Source organism: Cupressus sempervirens, chromosome 4, assembly GCF_028749045.1.
Source record: "Cupressus sempervirens isolate cs-2001-9-10 chromosome 4, ASM2874904v1, whole genome shotgun sequence".
NCBI classification, from domain to species: domain Eukaryota; kingdom Viridiplantae; phylum Streptophyta; class Pinopsida; order Cupressales; family Cupressaceae; genus Cupressus; species Cupressus sempervirens.
The window spans coordinates 375698994-375720451 of NC_143121.1; the positions used below are offsets into that span (position 1 = coordinate 375698994).

Here is a 21458-nt window from a genome sequence, read left to right on the forward strand (position 1 = left end):
TACAAACAACATAAAGCTCTTAGCTGCTAGCTTAAAAAATGTTGTATAATGGGTGGTTAGTGTATGCAAGAAAGTCACCGTGAGTACATACATATGCATAGACTTAGAAACATCGAGGCTACATGCTCAAATGATGATTTCATAGTACCCATAGTGAACTCTATACATAGATATAAGATACAATCACATTAATTTTCTTGCATATTGTTGGGATTAAGTTGTCTCAATCTTAAGAGTTGTAACATGCTATTATTTAACTATTCATTGCACCCACTTTGGAGATTTAGTGGACTAATGTCATTGGTTGCTATGTTTGTGCTAGGACAATTTCTTTTATTTACTATGTTGAATACTAGTTTGGTGGAAGAGTCATGGAGATTTATAGTGTACCCTAGGGATATGTCTCCCCTCAATCCTTAACGTCCCAAGAATGAGGACACATCGAAGATGTGGGGATGACATTCCGATGTCCCCTATAGTACCACCATTTTTTGCTCCTGTTGTTGGGAATGTGGGGACACTTTGATGTTCTTCAAACATTGAGGGGCAAGCCGATGCATCCCTCAAACATCTGAGGGATGCCTAAATTTTCTTATTCATTTCTTGTTGTTTTATTTTCTAAATTAGTTTAGATTTTATTTTGCAACTAAAAATTTTAATTTGTTAAAATAGAGTTTTGTTTCTTAATTTTAAAGTAGGGCATAGATTAAAACTGCGGTTTTTGATTTTTTTTCATTTTGTGAAATACAATGTTAAAATGATCTCCCAAAGTCATGAAATGAGTATGGATTAGATGAAAATTCATTCTCATAGTGCAAGCCAATTAGAATATGAACTTGAGCATGATGATGAGCCTGGTGAGGGGGTTGAGCATGGGTTAAATTTAGAAGGACAAACTAGTTACATAACTAGTGCACCACTTGCTACTGATTGCCCATCCATGCTTTTGACAGAGTGGGCTAGGGTTTTTTTTATCCCAAATCTCCTCTTAGACAGTTTACAACAAGAATAATAGGTGCATTGCCAAAGTGGTGTTACAAGTAAATGTAAATGCAATATTTATGGTACATAATGGTTTGGGAGCATTGCAAGAGTTAATTCACTCTTCTTTTGGCCAAGAAAAGGTGTGGGAGCATGTGAATTTTAGGAGGGTGAAAAGCTGCATCATAGAATTAAGTTCAACAAGCTTTGGGGTGTACTAAATGATTTGGGAATTGCAATGTCTGCTACCTTGTCTAGTAGGCAACATGTTCAAATTACTCAATAGATGCAAGGGCAGCCACATATTTCTACTCCTAGATCACATCAAAGAGCAAAAACATTGTCAAGGTCAGCCTTAGGACCTTCATCCGCCTATACTTCTCTTGTTGTATCACAACAAGGCAAGGGGAAATGCAAGATGCAAACACAAGACTGCATAGCTGAGCTATTTAATGTGCACATGGGAGATTATATAGATGATTACATTGGCAAGTTCTTTTTGCCAATAACATCTCATTTCATGTAGTTCGATCTCCTTATTATAAGGAGATGATATCGATGGTGACAAAGTGGATGACCCTCATTTGTGCCACTAGGTGAGTATATGTTGAGGATCATGTTCTTGGATAACAGTTATGCCAAGATTAGTTCATTGATGGAGATGTTTAGGGCTTGTTGGGAGGAGTTTGGATGCAACATACCTATCGGTGGGTGGATGAACATTGGACATAGTCTACTCAATGATATCCTAATTATATTAGAGCTATTAGATTTCCACATTTCATGAATGCAGTGCTAAGTTTTTGGATTAGATTTAGTAATTTTTTCATGTCATCTCAAATCACATTGTGATCCATCATCATAGTTACATGCTCATAGGGCCCTTTGTTTCTCAGGTTAGTTGAATTTTTAGGGCATCGAAAGGATGGTCATTTTCAATTTGACATTCTGCAGACAATATTGAGGAGATTGGGCCACAAAATGTGTTCCAAGTAGTGACAGATGTAGTACATGTGCAGAGTTGCAAAGAAGCTTATTGAAGCAACATAGAGACATATTAAGTGGACTCCATGTTGTGTGCATGCCATGAACAATGCACTCAAGGACATGGGGTAAGATTGAGTGGATTAGAGGAGTTGTCAACAATGTGACAGATGTACAATTGTATGGATGCAACCACTTCACTTTATATGCAATCTTTAAGAGCTCTACAAAGGAGTTTTTGAAACTAGTTAAGACTAGATATGCATCCTATTTCATTCTTTTGGAGAGAATGCTTGAGTTGCAAGAGCCACTGCAACTCATGCTTATGATGAATGAGTTAAATTAGTGGGATGGGGCTAGGGCATATCAGCGGTGAAGGGTGAAGGAGATGGTGACGAGTGATGCAAAATACAGTCTCTACCATCACTCTAGTTTTCTAGGTCATTGGGGATGCGTCTAACCTTGGAGAGGTGTATGAGTGCATCAATTCTATGCTTGGCTAGTTATGAGGGTGGTAGTGCAAGAGAAAGACCCACTTTAGCATTTTACAATGAGCACATGCAGCCTATTATTCAGCATAGATGAGACAACCTACACAACGCCTTGCACGTGGCTGCTTATGCATTAAATCCTAAGTTGTACATGCCTAGGCCCTGTAGAGTTGCACCTATTCAGGATGATGTGTGTAAGAACCCCAATTGGTTCTAACTTCGACAAATATTGGATTTGGTTGAATTTTGGATATTTGACATTTTGTCGAACACTTTGCATGAAACCTTTGTCTTGCTCTCTTTTATTTTCAGATTTCTTTTGCTTGCTTGGAATGATTTGAAATGAAGTTTAAATACTTGCAAATGATTACTAAGATATCTATGCAAAGAACTAAAGTGCAAATGCAATCTTTTATCTTATTGAATGCATCCATATGGTTTCTACATGTAAAATGTACACATACAGGCAATGGGCATTCTCAGAAACACTTGGCATGCATACTAGAGATTTAGTATCAACTGAAAAATACTCCAAACTATTCAAAGATATTCTGTTAAACCATTGGTATACAATTGCGATTATTGAAACTAAGAGTTCAAATTATTAACAATTCTTGAACCTGATATTTGATGCCGTCTTGAAATATTATTCCAAATTGATTTGTAATTGCCAGGATGAAAGGACCTGCTGAGCAGCTAAGTTAGTGACTGAATTTGAAGTTCAAAACTCACATGTGCCAACTAGATGATTGGCATCACCTTCCTAAATCCCATGCTACTCACAAAGAGAGTACAACTGCCATTAATTCACTAAAAAACACAGGTCTAGAGGCTGTAATATGATTCCTATTTGTCTCTCAATTCTTTGTAAATAATTTGAATGCAAGTGTAATTAAAAATCCTTAAATTCATATCTTTTAAAAAAAAAATCCTTATATTCATCACCACTAATCTCAGTCATGGCTTTTTTATAAAGCCATCGTTGGACTTGCACAATTAGTTGGATGTTTCATCAATTCAATGTGTTCAAGCCTATATAGAATTCACAATTCCACCATTGCTGAAATTCTTCAAACCATTGTTTCTTTTCTTCACCAAATCAATCTTGAAAATGCACATTTACAATACCTTTTGTTTTCTTTCCAAGTCTCTTTTATAATAAATCTCCATGAATCTTCATTAAGAAGGCTCTATAATGATTTTGATATGTTTTATAATAATGAGATGTCTTTAATATATCGTTAATAAAACACACCTTTGGTCAATGAGTATTAATTACTCATTATCCTCAACATGGCCCCCATTCCATATGAAGTTAATTTTTATCTCTATAATATAACTCGAATAATTAAATATCAATAAAGGTCATTAACATATTAACATCTTATTAAATCCTCATTATCTTTACAAATCATCTGAATCAAGGAGTTGACCATTGCATCCTCTATCCATATTATTTAATAAAAATAGAAAGGGCCCTTTCTCGACTGGCTTCAAACTTACTAGATAGTAAGTATAAAAATATAGCCTAATTGATGTTTAATCAATGAAGACCAAACTGGAACATGCCGAGTTCTAGAGAAGGAAAAAACAACCTCGATTAACCAAGCCTCTGCCTCAAAAGACCCTCTATCGACAATAAGTAGCCTACAACAGTCACAATTTATGATGCTCATGAATAATGGGGACATTATAATGAGTTGGAGGAAGGGTTTTTTGGGTGCATTGATAAGATGTATTGATTCTGAAATTGCTAGCACGATTCACATTGAGTGGATCAATTTGCTTCTTTTAGGGTTATAAGGTTGTAGCAAAGGCAGAAATAAGAACTATGGCACAAGACGAATCCAATTTTGTTGTGGACTTTTTATTGACCTATACCAACACCACCCTAGTCATTTATTTGTTACCTCAGGTTAGTAGTTCTTCAACTTCTACGAGGAACTAGATTGCTTATACCTAAATCCATTCTCTTAAGAGAAACGCACTTTCCTGTAGGAAAGCAAAGAAGCTAGTGGCTAGACATAGTGCCTACTATATCACTGACCGCAGTATACATGTGTACAAGGAAAGCCCAATAGTACAACGGGATATACAACCGGAGAAGCAATCATAGATTGATAAGGATGAGAATTCTTTAGATGCAAAGCTGGTTGGTGTTCCTTTGTCAAATCTTGACCTTGTCGAGTCCAACTGTTTAAATGATGAAGAGTTTGCCGACCTCCAGAGGGATGATTAGAGGCCTCCACTAGATTTTTTTTTTTTGACACTTTGATTTTGTTCTTGTTTTGATATCAAGCTACTCATTCTAGTCATCTTTATGATCAGATAGTTTTTATATAGTATTATAGAAGCCTTCCATTTGCTGATTTGACAGTTTGAAATTTTATGTAGTATTGAGTATTCTGATTTCTAATTAGTAATTCGTTATTGAAAACTTAAATGTTAAAGTATTTAGCATTCGACATTTAAGTTAAATAGTCTTATTCACTCTTTTCATAACTAGCATTTTGAGTACTCTGTATGGTATATACTTATAGTATATACACCCCCCTCCTCCCAGCCACACCCTCCTGCTGTCCCAAATTGAGGGCCTTTTGTGCCCCCATCTCGAAAACCTGTCCACCTATTCAGACTCCGCTGCCCTTAATGATAGTGTAACTATGGAGATTTATTATTTGGTAGCCAACCTTTTGGTGGGTTCACTTTTGACAAGTGATGTGAGGTAGGTGTAGCATATGACAAGATGATTGTTATAGGGGTGTCATGAGTTAGTGCTGTGGAAAGTTACTATTTGCAAGGTGTCATGGAAATGGAAATTTGTTTCTAACACACTCACCTTTTGTTCACCTGAGTTGGTTTTTGAAAATTTGAAGAGCCTATTTCCACTTATGTTTAACTCTATAAAGATATGGTTTCTTAGTATATTTTGTATTATAGGTTGAAAAATTCCTAAGAAGTTGTTTTGTGCGAGAATTTTCTCTAGAATTCACTTTTGCTTTATGCTCCACAAAGTTTTTGGAATGGGGACGATCTAGGGTACGAGGACATGTTTCCAATACAGGCATGGTTCAAAGCCAAAATTTAGGGGACACAACCTTAGGGGACGATGATTGGTAGCATAGTGTTTTTTCTTAATATAGAGACAAAACTCAAATATGCATAACAGATTGAAATTAACAAAATAAAAGTACTAAGTAGTCTCATATATCATAATTCATTGCAATATAAATGACATAAATATAGTAGAAATGCCCAAAGGCTCCAAGTATCATGCATGAAATCAAATGACATAAATGATAAACAATAGTAATAAGATGTCTCATGTCCATAAAATCATGATTCAAGAATCAAGCTTCAAAATCCATAATGTATTTGCAAATGTTAAATAATAAATGCCATTGTCAAATATATGGCAGGGTATCTTCTATGAATCTAAATGTAAGTCTAAATCTAAATCAGCTTCATCATCCTCTGAGTCAATGGTAGCTATTGGCAGAGGGTCCTCGTCCAATGGAAGCCCAACCAATGCTGGAGGCATGCCATTTTCCTTAATCTGCATAGAATCCTTGGGATTAACATACCAACATAGTGCTGGAGTTTGACAATATTGAGCAGTTTGCCGGTCTTGTAGGTGAATACATTGTGAGCAACCACTTCTTTGATCATTTAGAGGAAAGGTTGTTCCTCTTAACTAATTGGATGAAACTATGTGGACCAATCCCTTTCTACGACAAAGGAACTCAAAACCTGTGAAAGAAGATGAATGACAAAAAATCTCAACTCAGGTGCATCTCTACCATGTCACATCCATCATCCAATAGGGTCCCTTTAAACTAATGTAGCTCTGTCTATCTTGGCCTTAGACCTACCAAATGTTGAACCACAAAGATTGGTGAAGTCAAGCCACTGTTCTCAAAGAAAAATTAGCATCTGTCATTATACATTTTTGTAAGGGCCTTTAAGAATGCTTCCTTCACCCGTGTGAACAAATAAAAAATATATTAAATTAGTAAGATTACCAAATGTTAACAAAATCAAGAATAAATCATAATTATTGACAGCAATAGCATTTAAATTAAAATGAAAAATTAAAACTTAAAATTGCTGCCATATAACAACAATAGCATTTAGAAATTAAAATTTGAATTGAAAACTAAAACAAAATAGTTGAGATTTTAGAATTGAGACTCACCTCCTCATCCCTAGACGGAGGCACTCTCCCAGGCCTTGGTGCATAACATTTAGGATTGTCAGCATAGACTGCCATATGAAGTGGAGTGTTCATAATGTTCCACCTCATCACAATGGACTTAAGATGCTCCTCATAAAATGCCAAATTGGGATCCTTGGGACGAATAACATGCTTGATCTGCCCGAGCATGCTATCAAAAGTCTCATAAATCTCTCCAAAGCTAGGAGAGTCAGTATCAACATATCTAATGACTATCACAATAGGCTGAATGGAGGAGCAAATGTAACTGAAATGCAAGCAATTAGTGATTAGTAAATTACATGTGAGACATAATAAATGATGAAATCAGAAAATGCTAAAAATCAGAGATTTTTTTTTCAAATCAGCAAATAACAATTATTAATAGTAATTTATTTAAGCTTCTTACCTCATTGTGGTCCACTAATAATCAGTCAACATTTTTTGTTTCACACTTCTTTTGTCTGGGGTGCTTGATTCATGCCACCTATTCCACTCTGCATTGACCACCATAGATTGTAATGCCTCTTGGACCACAAGTATCCTCTGCAACAAAATAAAGTAGCTAGCATGTCTAGTCTCCACAGGCTTGACAAATTCTTTCTTTGAAAATGTCTTAAATAATGCAAGAGATTTGTGATGATTGCAAACAAACATTTGCACATCTCTAGCCTCACATACCAAAGCCTTAATCCAATCAATTCTACCAATGTCTTTCAAAGTGTTATTCAATGCATGTACACAATGTGGGGTCCAAAATATGTGTACAAGTACTCTCCACCATCAATCTGACTTACACACACACCTGGGCTGAATCAGTGACTACTTGCAAAGCAATTTGAGGTCCAACCTCTTCTATAGCATGCTTTAAAATCTAAAATTGAAAGGATATATCCTTTTCTGTCCTGTACAATCAATAGCTCTAAGAAAATAAGAGCCTGCTGTGGTAGTGACGATAATATTGATGAGTGGCTGATGTTTGATATTGGTCCACCCATCCATGATGATAGAGCATCCATTAGTCATCCATGTTTGTCTCATATCCTCTATTAAAATACTTTTGTCTCATATCGTCCATTAAAATACTTTTGAATACTCTTTATCAAGGATAGTGGTGTGTAGTTTTGTCTATCCAGGTGGTACAAATTGATGGAACCCTAAAAAAATTCAAAATTTAAGGCTTCCATTTGTGAAATAGTGGTGGAGATCCAAAATGGAAATTGTCATTGTGGTTATTGCATTAAGTGCAGAAATTTTAATACATAGTTTGAAGCACATTTGAGCAAGCAGATAACTTACAGGAAATAAGGAGGGAAGTCCCAGAAAAACATTTTCAAACCAAATTATTCTCATAAGCACATATGACTTTATTTATTCATTGTCTTTGGATGAATTTCATTGATGCTCCTAAAGTCTATTCTCCACTGTTCATGACTTGTATGAAGTACTTGCATTATCAACTTAATTATCAGCAGCTACAGGCTTTTTTGTTGGTTCAGAAGCAATGATTGTAGATGTGGATGTTAGAAATAGATTTTTTGTATTATTATAAGGTCATAATGGACCTGTTTAAACAACATACTTTAGTCTTGAAGGGAAATGCACTTCACTTACACTAGACTTTGGCTAATACTATATGTCTGAATATTCAGAATACATAGAGAAGTAACTGTCAAAATTCAAAAATGGCTAAGCAAGGGAATGATCTATGTCCAAAGTAAGTAGTTACTGTGATTAAACTACATTGGGTTTGGCTAATCTACAGATGGGATTGGAAAAGAAATGCCTATGTACCTGGAAGGAGTGAAAGTTGTTCAACGTGTGTATGGTATTTATTATAGTCAAAGGAGTTAAATCTGTACAATAAATATTAGTTTGGGAGTTGTAGCAGTGGTGGTCACATAAATTCAAATACATCCATGATGGACTTTAACAATTCAGATAACAATTATATCAAAGACTGGTAACCTATGGCAATACAACAGTTTGTAACAGACATGATCTCATCAGCAATTTTACTTCATTCACTTACCAGCAAAGGAGATTTGCGGCACTAGCAATCAACAAATTGGGTGTTGAAACACATGTTAATCTGCATAATTATACAGTATCTGAAGCAGTTTAATTATGTGGTGCCCTCTTCTCACTTATTAAATGAGATATAATGAAAGTGACTTTTATTTGATTTCCGGCAGATGTTTGACATACTCTTAAACGACATTGGTAAAGAAGGGATCTGACAAATAACATAGCGACATTCACGGTATCGTGAAGATTAAATGCTGTGTAATCAGCAAGAGACAGTGAATCACTTTCAAAAGAATTTTGTACAGTAGCCTTGGGTGTGGTGACTTATTTGACAGTTTGGAAGAGTTTTATTGTCATGCCCGATGGAGTTTTTCTTTGATTCCATAGCCACTGGAAACATTCGCTACCACAAAACATTATTTGATAATAACTATCTAATGATATTTTGTTTCTACTGCAGGTCTATATGATGAGCGATTACAAGAAGCATCACCAGTATGAGGTGCCAGTTGACACGGGAGTCACCTAGAATCCTAGTTTGAGTGTCCAACATGTGTGGAACGGGACTGGAAGATTCATCTTTTATAAATACTCTTTGCCGTTTGCACCAGGAGCACATCGACTCAAAATCAGAGACACTTCACACCAATATTTGAATGTTTATTCTATATGGAATATCATTGCCTTTGGTTCGATGGAAAATAAATCAATGTTCAGAATGAGCAAAACAATTATATGTCTAAGGTTTTCTTAGAATATAATTTGGCTAACTTGGGCAATTAGTTTTAAATTGGTTGTCATTTGCAAAAAGACACAATGGTTGGGTGACAATCGTATAACTATCTATACATTTATAAATAGGAGATGAAAATCAAAACAAGGGACGATTCATATAATTTCAAAAACTTAGATATTCATACTATTATGCATTTTGATATATTTTATTCTTTCATTGGCAAATGAATGAATTTTTGAACTAAGCCCATGTGTTAATGTTATAATTTTGTCGGATAAATTATATTATATATATGAGATATATAGTATATGACCAATATTATATATAATTAACTTATATATATATAATATAATATATCTTATTATATAATCATTATATAGTGAGGGTATATTAATTGTGTTATAACTATAACTAATGTAAGTTAATATATTAAAGAGACATGCCTCTTTATATCATATATATATTCATACAATAGTAACTTGGAAAACACATAAAAATCCATGAGTGCTATTACAAGTTACAAATCCTATTTCACTAACATGGTATTAGAGTAGGTGACTCCCAAGCTTCTTAGTAATAATGGAAATGATTTGATATGAGAAATCTTTGAAGCTATGATCCCGCTCTCCATCCAGAGTTGCAGTCGATAACCTCTACAAATATAGTTGCATGAATCGAGATTATTACATATTGTTTATACGAGATTCAAAGAAAAATTTAATTTCCCTCTCTTTGTGGATTCCCCTAAAGACATGCATTTGAAATGTACATCTAGTAAATATTTGTGGAGGGACTGCTCGATCCCAATAAATAAATAAAAGATGGAAGGAACCATATCAGATGGATATATGCCTAGCAACATGTCTACAAATATTTGTTTATGAAGATGGTGTCTGCAGTATTATAATGTTTCAGCGATTAGTTTCCTTATTTCCCTGAATACAATGAAAGAATCTAATTTGATTATTATAAGGAGAAGCGATAAATATTTGATGAGGAACATCCTGAAAAGGAAAGCGAAGTGTCTATCAAAGAGTTACCTCAAAAGAGATGGAACATTCATTGTTGATATAGTCTACGTAGGCGATAACTATAAGTCCTCTGTTGTTTTGCACAAACCATTACCAATTTGCGGTTTGACCTCAGCTTTGGTGGAGGCTCACAGGTGAGGCTCCCGTGTGGTGTCCACTTCACTGCGTGGGAGTCTTCTGAAGGAGTTAGACTATGACAACGATGATGCATTCCTGTGTGTCTATTTTGATCAAACACTACTCGTGTAGTGACATGAGCAAAATCATCTGCAGCTTTGTAAGGATTTAGACGGCTTGAGGATTCATCACAGTCGTACCTTAAATATGTGTTTTAGACATCTAGCCATTGCCATGGTTGAGGAAGGAGGTTTTTGAGGCAATGTATATATACTGGTGCCATGATTCCTTCCAAGCATCCACACATATCCGAGAAGACTCACTACCTGGCAGCGTGACTACTTTGTGGGGTTGCAGTTATATCCAAAGGGGTAGACAATTGGAAGTACAAAGCAGCGAATACCAAATGCTGACATGGCTTCCAGTAAAATATCAATGCCAAATCAAACGATGTGACCATTTAAGAAATGACGTTCCATAGTGGCACCGTAGAAGTATAAGAGGAAATGTATTCGAAGTATAGGGCAACCCCTATGATTCGACCCACTGTGACATAGAGGACAATATATTGGCAGAGAAAAGAGGAAGCATCTGCACTTTATTTGTTTTACGTCTCAATCATCTATTGTAATTTGCTCATCATTTTAGAAGGCAACATCTGGCATGAAGAGTAGTAACTGAAATTTGAGAGTTCTATCACCATTGATTGTGGATCTTGGGGCCACAAATTGAGTTATAAATATATGATGCAGATGGGATCCTTTCAGAGTACTAGGGAGTATTGGTTTGGCCTTCGTGAAGAAGCACATGGCAGATTGTGTATTATCGAGAGACTAAGGAACAATTCTGATTATCTTTGCAGAACTTTCTACCTCTTTATGTTTCATGTTGTAGGTACTGCAGGGTAAAGTGATAATATATCACTACTACAACATCAATTAAAATGAAAGTTTTCAAAACAAATTGATGGCATGAAATAAAAGCAGTGACTACTATACAGATTGAATTATTCATGATGTTGGTTGACACATATGTGCAATGAAAAGTTTATGGAACATACACTTCAAGCCTTGGTAAATAGTGACTAGCAACAACTACTCTTGATATCAACAATGACAAGGGTAAATGAAATATAAAAGAAATTAAGTAGATGGTAATGATAACTGTTCTTGGATGAGGTGATTATTGAACCATGGAAGTTTTTATGCAACATTTTTAGTCAATGGGGATGGCTTAAGATCATTATAGAATAGTGGGTCTTCACATATAGCCAAGATTTTTCTCGCGTGTTGCATATAGGCTACATGTATATCTTCATGCATAGACATGCTTTTCTCCTTTTTGAAATGGGTACTCCCCTTCTAGTTGTTAAAGGACAATGAGGAATTCTTTAAAAATACATTACAAAAGGGAAGAAAGATACAAATTGCATTAGGAAGGATGTTAATGAGCATCTTGAGGGATGATTCCTTGTTTAAAAAAAAAAAAAGAACAGAAAGGAGCCTATCATATTTAATGTGAAAATAAAAATAAAATTGGTCGATGGCATAAGAGTGAGAATTTTACATTGTGAGGGAAATATAATAAACAATGTTTCATTCCCACTTGAACCATCTTTAGTGAGGAGCTAATTCAAAAGAGGATCTAAGAAGACATTTTCAGATATGGACCGTCATCTATCAAGGATGCGTAGATATGTATTTATTATCCTTTAGTAGTACACTTATCTACTCATTGTAGTCTCTCTCTTATTTGTACTTCTATATGTGCTATAGAGAGTCATTTGCCTTAATCTTTTCCTTTGTCTTTGAGGATGCCCTTGCAGGAAAGAAGATTGGAACATTAGGCATGCTACCAAATATTGTGCAGACTCAATCTTATGATATTAGCTCCAAAGACGTCGTGATTTAAGATTCACGAATCATCTGATGATTAGGTTGGATAAAGTGAGTTTCTTGAAGCAAATATCCTTGATGATTGAAATTATGAGAGGGAGTCTGAAACATCCTAAGCTACGAAATTTGCAGAATTCACAACCACACAAATTTCACAAACCAAAATACAACTCTTATTTGAATTAGAAAGTTGTAAATAGAATATGGATATTAATTGCATGCCTGAAGAGAACTTTCCTTTACATACCAGAACCGGCCCCATCAGACAGTAACAAATACCCTTGTGAAGATCGTAACAATCAGATTTGTAGAATTGATGCGCTCAAAAGGTGCTGCTATTTTATTTAAAGTTGATCCTAAACCCTTCAAACTGTTTCCTGAATAATTCTTTTGCCCTCATCTGCCTGAAATTCATTACCAGCAGTCTGCTCTGTATGTAATTCAAGGCTCTTGATTGCTGTAATGAGTTTGCTGAGTCTCCTGGGGTTTCATCCAGAAGATTTTCCTTCCAGGGGTTTCGTCTTGAGAAGTTGCACACAAATTGCAGATTGTAAAATAATAATAACTTGGCTCCATCCCCCTTCCAAACCCATAGTCGAAGCCTTTAAATAAAATCTCCAGCCTATAGAAGATTCCTCATTGGCAACTTAGGCAAATATTATAAGTTGTATTAATTATTAAATGACCCCCACATTTAGTCGCCTAGGAGAAACAACTTAATAACTCGAAATGGCCCCAACTTAAGTTATATCTTTGAGTTATAATTTTTAATCTCCCAACATTAGCTTTTTGGGCTAAGTCATGCATTATTTAATTATCCCCTTTATTAATTGATTAATTCTAGCCTAGGGAATGAGGATGGCTAGAATTTGACTCTCAATGGCCTGTCAAAAGAATGGGGACATTACAGAGTCTGACGGTTCATTAGAGGCAACCTTGGAGAAAGAGAGGGAGCAAAAAATAATAAATGCTTCAATCAAACTTTTGATGATCTTGGTTCAGAAGGAGTAGACCTTGTTGATGGATTCTCCACTAGTCAGAAACTATAACAGCTAAAGGACTATGATTCATGGGATAAAATCTCATGTTTGTAGGCTAGAAGGCCTTATGCTATCAGGATAACCATTGAACTAAGGAAGCATGACATGACTTGCTACCAAGAGGTTAGAAAGATGATAATAGATTCAGAGGAAGTTCATCGGGAGAAACTTGTGCTAAGAGGTCAGAAAAGTTGATATCAAACTAAGAGGGAGAAACCTTATATGTTTTATGGTGAATGTTGTGACAACACCACATGACAGTATTCGTTGAGACTTCATGCAAACTTTTGATGTCATACATGTATGAGCCTGTCCCCTGTGTACATCATGAAGAAGTGACGACTTCTAAATGATTATCACTTGTATTAGGAGAAGTTGTTGTAAAGTGATCTCCTTACAATAACTTGTAGGATGATTCATTTTGTGAAATTGTTTCATGTAAAGGCTTTGTTTTATAAATCAACAACTCTGCATTTTTAGATATCATTAATTTGATTATCTACAAGTTGCTTGTATAGATATATTTTTGGTACTTGGTGAATATCTTTCCCTGATACTTTGATAGGCCAATACCACACTGAGTACTTGGTGATCATCATTCAATCGATGTTTCTGATGGGCCATTACTCTTGAGAGCTTGGCGAATATCATATTGTTGATATTCTAATAGGCCAATGCTCATGTTACCTAATATATGATATCAAATAGTCATTGGTGAATATCATATGTTGATATTTTGATAGGCCAATACTTATATGATATCATATACTAGAAATCTTCTGATCAAAGATTTCCTATATGTATTATTTTTGAAATATTACCTATAGTGTAATATCTATGTGTTTTATCCTTCTTCATTAAGAGGGAGTGTTAATGTTATAATTCTGTCGAATAAATTATATTATATATATGAGATATATAGTATATGACCAATATTATATATAATTAACTTATATTAAGAGTGATATATATATATATATATATATATATATATATATATATATATATATATATATATATATATATATATATATATATATATAGTGAGGGTATATTAATAGTGTTATAACTATAACTAATGTAAGTTAATATATTAAAGAGACATGCCTCTTTATATCATATATATATTCATTCAGTAGTAACTTGGAATACACATAAAAATTCACTAGTGCAATTACAAGTTACAAATCCTATTTTACTAACACCGTGGATTGTGGATTATTGAATAAATTCTTGTGCGATTCTGGAGTCAAATTGTATTAGATAGATGATTTGTAAGTAGTGTCTCTAGTGCAATTTTATTTCTGGCATTGATCGATAAGAAATATTTATTTTATTTGCATGAAGCTTTAGAGTTAAAATATTATATAGTTTCGTCCTTTATAATAATTATTTTAATTTTATAAATAATCTATAGTATATGACCAATATTATATATAATTAACTTATATTAAGAGTGATATATATATATATATATATATATATAGTGAGGGTATATTAATAGTGTTATAACTAATGTAAGTTAATATATTAAAGAGACATGCCTCTTTATATCATATATATATTCATTCAGTAGTAACTTGGAATACACATAAAAATCCACTAGTGCAATTACAAGTTACAAATCCTATTTCACTAACACCGTGGATTGTGGATTATTGAATAAATTCTTGTGCGATTCTGGAGTCAAATTGTATCAAATAGATGATTTGTAAGTAGTGTCTCCAGTGCAATTTTATTTTTGGCATGATCGATAAGAAATATTTATTTTATTTGCATGAAGCTTTAGAGTTAAAATATTATATAGTTTCGTCCTTTATAATAATTATTTTAATTTTATAAATAATCTAAATGATAGATAAGTGGACAAGATCAATTATGGCATTTTAAAATTGAACATCATAGATATTGTGAAATATTTAATTGTTTCTGAATCTATGACTGGTTTGTCTCCGAACCACAGGAGTTAAAAATACATTCTAGAATATTTTAAAATTGCGTCCATATATTTGATCTGTCGCATCTTGATTACTAAATTGTTTATAATTGATGTGCGTAGAATTTTATAAAGTTGTATGTTTTAAACTTATAATACTGACTCTATCGCCTTTTGGCACTAGTCTTTATATTTTTCATAATTCACAATCTATACGCTAGCAATTATTTCATATCTTTCCTTTGAAGAATTAATATTTTCGTTTATTGCAATCATCTACAATAATTACTTTGATTTAAAACACTCGTATATTCGTTATTCTTAATTCGTAATTTGCAAATTTAAGGTTTTTCGTAATTCTTGCCGTTTTGGAAAATTTTACTACATTTGCACTCTAATCGATCTACTATAAGCATCTTGGGCTTAAGTGTTTTGTTAAAGATTAGGTACACTCGCCTTGGTTTTGTAGAGCCAAAAGCACAGGGGATTTGGATTGTATCGATTAATCCTATCAAGTGGGCCATAACCGGTTGGATATCCTAGCATTGAGTTGGCAAGACTTGTAGGATTCCATTCTATAGTTTTGGGAACCAACACAAATGATGGACCAGCAACATATATATCTTTGCACATTTTCTTATAAAATGAGGAAAGTGTCACATGGTATGGTATGCCATGAGCAACGAGGAACCTACTAATAGATTCTTCAGCCTTCTTTTTTGCTGCCACATTAAACAAAACAACAACGTTAGTATCTCTTTTGGTTTTCTTTCCCTTTCCTATACTAATAGTGGTTGTGTTTGTTGGGGCTGTTCTACTCATAGGCATAGTGGCTTGCACATTCTCTCTTGGACTCCCCGTTTTCAATCCTTCCCCTTCCATGTAATCTAGTGGCCTCTCTTTTTACTCATGTGATCAATTTACATCGTTTCACCCCTTATCCATTTATCCATAAAAAATGGCTTCCATGTAAATATGGTGTTATGACTTAATTAGTTTAAATTTGAATTAATATTTGTTTATCTAATTTGTATCAGTTAAGGGGTTTGTAAGATTTTTTTTTTACTTTACTCGGGCAAATATCTTCGCTTTAAAACCCCCATCCATGGACATGGAAACGATATGGGGACGGCCAGCGGATGTACCCTTCTTGTACTCAATTTACCAAAAATCACTAGAAATGTTTTGGAATGTGGGGGTGGCTTAAATTTTATTTGGAGACGTGTGTTTGTACTAGTGACGACTAGGGATACTTGGACATCCCTTGACTGCTCCCAGGTCAGACAGGTGTCTTTGATGGGATAGAAAATGTCAACACTCAATAAAACACAAATTTCTTGCATAGAACTCTTTCTTTTTCAATTTTAAAGTGGCCTCTCCTTCCAAGTTCACCCTGACATGCTTATTACTGTTTGGTAGTTAATTCTTGCTATCAGGAATCTCAGATAAGTATTGGGAAAAAATGACGTTTTAATAGTTTTGGGCTACATTCCATTAAGAATCATGACATTAAGAATGTTAGTCATGCTACATGTTGAAAATCATATAGCATACTGTTTTGCAAGATGTTAAGAAAGTATGAAAAGTGCATCACAGACCTTAAACTTGCATATCTATGGCATTTGTGGTAATCACCAGTGCCAGGTTGGTTCTGGGTTGATTTGGGTCCTTTTTGGAAGATTTGGTGAATATTGGAGGTTGCACCATGGTGCATCTTGCTGTAACAGACCAATAGCAGACCTCTTTGTATTAATAATTTAATATCAGTCCACTTACAATGAGTTGAAGCTGTAGTTTCAGGGGTGTAATCCCAATATAGATCATAGTTGAATGTGGTCTATAGTTAGAAGAGCGTTTTGAGTCATATACTTGATCCACTATCTATGGCAACCCATTGTGTAGTCAACATCAAACCTTTAATAGTCAACTCCAACATAGTTTCCAAGGCGTTTCATAGGAAAATTATTTGCTGTATTGACACTATTGTTTGGATGATTATCTTCCAAAGTGATTTTAACCTTAAATGTGTATCTTGACTATTATTATCAAATTCTAGTAGTGTATATCAATTTGGAAGGTAGGTTATGTTCTTGTTGCTATTGATAATGAACTCTGAATTATGTTCTTGAGCGTATTTCAATTTTGCATGTTATTATTTTAGTATTACTGTTTACATGCTCATTGACAATGAATTCCAAATTATGAATGCATATTGACTATTGAAATGTTTTATATTGAGGTTCTATGATGTTTAAAAAATGAAATGGCATGCTTCATCCATGTTTTCATATGAATTGGCAAATTTCCCTATATTATATATATAGCTGTCCCCAAACTTGACATAAAAATGTGCTGTCCCCTGCCATCCCCATCCTTAAAACTTGGGGTAGCATTGAAGTTTGTGCATTTTGTCTCCTGTTGGATTTAGCATTTGGAAGTGTTTCTTTTTCATTTTACTTCGTTTCAGATATAACCGAATTTGAGTTGTCCTCACAAACCAATGGAGACTATCTTCACCATCAAGTGGGGCACCTATATCTATGTAGTCTTGACCTCAAATGTGCCTCTACAACCTATTAGAGCTCTACACATTTTTTAGACTTTATTCTTAACATTTTTAAGTACCAGTAAATTAGCAATTATGAGAAAGCCATCTTCATCATACAGACATAATATTTGAATGCTTACAATGCATCTCTGGAGCTACATCCAAACAACTGCTAGAGTTCATCATTTCCAGGTGAAAGGGGCTGGCGTGAACACCTTAAAGATAAAGTCCAGTATTGACTTGCCAGAACTAATAAAAGATATTCAACTATGACCATTTATGCAAGATACTAGATTGATTAGGGCACAATTTCACATTTTTCATCATTGCATCGATAAGATTTGCTAAGCCCGAGTCTGTGAAAGCTCACACACCTGATGTAGTTTATAATGCATCTTTTGGAGATAACGTCCAAAACACTGCTAGAGTCCATGGTTTCCACACAAAGAATTAGCACAGATATGGGTAACAACCATTATTTACTTTCCACATCCAACAATAATTAATGGCACACATTTATCCGCTCCTAGAATTTACACACACATTTAAATAAAACTGGCCAGAGATAAGTGTATTTGGCTAATTAGATAAAATACTATATGCTTGCGCTTGCATATATTATATCATGTTTCAAGATTCTGTGAAAAGGGGCCTTATAAAGACAGCAAAAGTTGCTCATTTATATTGTCTTGGTTTTACCAATCATGTTACTGTCAAATGATCTGTTTATTGACTTCAATCTTGTACCTGAAACATCTCAAGCTTACTTTAGTCATTATTGAGTTTCCCAATACCTTTAATAAATGTTTCTGTCTATTATTACAGCTAATTTATCTTGTGAAAATGAATTGTCAGATTTCATTCAGTTCCAAACAAGCTATAAAACACATTAACTCAACATCAAGTCCTGTTTCATATCACCAGGTAATGGAAATTGGATACATAGTGTTTGAATCTTTTTTCTTCCAGTTTCATAAGTTTCTCTTTGCTAACATGATTTCATGCTTCAGGCATCTTTGTCTAAACCTCAGGTAGCCATAGAATTTCCAGGTTCAGCATCAAGCTCTAGTTCATCTCTCAAGGTACAGTTTGGAACATGTTTTTTGTTGTGTTCCTTTTATTTTGAAATAAACAAGATTGCTCTTAATCAATAGTTGCTTCTTTCAGGGGTCTTCCTCCAGCCCCAGGACTCCAGAACATAGAATATCAGCATCACGTTCTGCTGCTGGTCTGAAGGTGTGCCATGACATCCAGTAGCATATAGTTAAGAGTGTTTAACATTTTTTCTTATGCTCAGAGCTAGTTTTAACTTGGACATAGTTTGAATTTCAGGAGATGCAAGGAATATCTGAGATTGTTGAACCTTCGAGTCCACACATTTCGGAGACCAAAGAATGTGAAGCTGGACTTCAAAGTCACTTCACAAATCTGACTGCATTTGGAAGGAAAATGCCAGGATTGGGTGCAGCATTCTTGCAAAGATCCTGAAGCGCAACATGTTCTTTCAACAAGTATGTATTTTTGGTCGAACTCTTTATGCTGAGTTTGTATCTTTAAATGGTTGAAGGCTAATATCTTCCTTTGCTTATTGTGGCTTGCTCAAACATTGGGTATATGTTTCTTTGATGCATGATGCAGGGGATTGTCATCAAAGCCTTGACAAACATTCAACTGGTTCTGTCCACGTCCAATTTTGTAGATTGATATTTGAGAAGATTCAGTTATGAAGTTAACTGAAGCTGATGGTTTTCACTACTCAAAGGGAATAGGATAATCAACTGTCACCTTGATTGATTCAATATGAAAGAAATCCATTCTTTATGGATATTTCTTTCCCAGAAGAAAAATAAAATTCATACCAACTATTTTCATGTCGTCTTCTACATGAAGCCAGGGATCTATTATTCTAGAACTTGGTTAGTTTTTCAATGTCTCTCTTTATTGTAAATAATAAATTAAGTTGAAATGTTTCCTTGTACAAGTATTTTTCTTGGTGATTCCTTTGGTGCGGACTATATGAACATTGTTTTGATAAGTAATTGTATTTCTTATTATAGCTAACTAATTTCTTTCTCTTTGCTACCATCTGCTTTACTCAATGTTAAGTAGGAATTGTTGTGACATGCATCAGCAAAAAATATTTCAACATGTATCCCTATATATCTGGCGGGGTTCTGGAATCAGGTATATTCTCTTCGAAGCTATTTGAATATTTGAAACCATTTGATAGAGATTATGAAGCATTCATTATAATTTAGCCCAGCTTATATGAATAGAAACCTGCAAGTTTTCTCTCAGTATGTTATTCTCTGAACGTATGTTTTATCTTGTTATAGTGGTGTTATGATTGAAGCCAACAACTTACCTTCTTCCTAAATAATTGTTATGACGTTTCTTGTATTAGAGGCTAACTCATCAATTCTAGGCATATGCTCTAATGAATTACATGCCATAATGAAGTGAAGATTTCATAATCATTTGAACCATAGTTTTTCTTGTTCCATTCAGATTTCGGAAGATTACAGTTGCAGGTCAGTGCATCATTTCTCAGTCTAGGCTAATCAACAAGCCATATGTTTCATGTTAATAACAGAGCTAAAGACATTTATGCAGTGCACTCTCAAGGATATTATGCATTGAATGCCAAAAGGTCTTTGTCTGTCTTTACTCCATTTTAAAAGTACCAGCGGTTAATGTTGCAAATTTTCTTGCGGCAAAGGGTTATTATTGAGCATACATTCTACGAAACATGCATTTTTTATTTGTTTTACTGATGTTTGTGTGGTGTTGCCTAATTTCAGTGGTGCTCATATCGATTATTAATTCTTAGCTTCTGATTTCTTGGAGTATAAACAATATTGACAAACCTGAGAGATTCATATGACAAAACCTCAAACACAATAGAATGGAAAATATTACACAATATAAAACAATTATTTACCCTTGTATGGCCTTTCTAGACCTGTCAATTAGCATTGAGGGACGTTCCTGCCGTAAACCTGCCCAAAAACCCTTAGTATAGGGTTTAAATAAGTTGCTTCAAATTGTTTCAAGGGCATCAACCTATCCTAGCTCAATTATTCAATGGTAGGGGGAATTGCAATAATGAATCACGATTCTTTATCTCACTTAACACTATAAGCACTATGATGGGCCTATAATACTAACAGAGTGCAATCAATCCCTGGTAAGAATCCTTTCATCTATAGCTGTTAGGGTGAATGCTCCTACTTATGGTAGTGCATTGACATTCCAAAAAGGATTATCAGCCAAGTATAGGCATGCCGACACTCCCACACCAAAAATAAACAAATGTGAATATGGTATGTTAGAGCTCCAAGGTGATGCTGTTCTTGGAGGTGAAATTTGACCAGCACACATGGTCCAATTTACCATTCATGGGCTGTTGTCATTGCTATGTGTGAGTTATGGTTTGGGGCACTAATGACTTTGTAGAT

General features: G+C 34.5%; 1 protein-coding gene across 4 annotated transcripts in view; it reads left to right on the top strand.

Annotated features, from left to right (window-relative positions):
- The window catches only part of LOC149561638 (uncharacterized), a 165832-nt gene extending 145062 nt beyond the window's left edge, over nucleotides 1-20770 (top strand). Inside the window, exons 11-17 of one of the 4 annotated variants that reach the window (XR_016363842.1) lie at nucleotides 18856-18924; nucleotides 19011-19082; nucleotides 19168-19236; nucleotides 19333-19511; nucleotides 19639-19916; nucleotides 20107-20184; nucleotides 20509-20770. Coding sequence is in view for 1 of the 4 variants with exons in the window: in XM_089825219.1 (XP_089681345.1) it covers nucleotides 18856-18924; nucleotides 19011-19082; nucleotides 19168-19236; nucleotides 19333-19488 (366 nt within the window). In the remaining 3 variants the exon portion in view is untranslated. Of the gene's footprint in view, nucleotides 1-18855; nucleotides 18925-19010; nucleotides 19083-19167; nucleotides 19237-19332; nucleotides 19512-19638; nucleotides 19982-20106; nucleotides 20185-20508 lie in introns of those variants that run through there. The other 3 variants (XR_016363841.1, XR_016363843.1, XM_089825219.1) reach the window with 3 other exon arrangements.
- The last annotated feature ends 688 nt before the right edge of the window (nucleotides 20771-21458 follow it).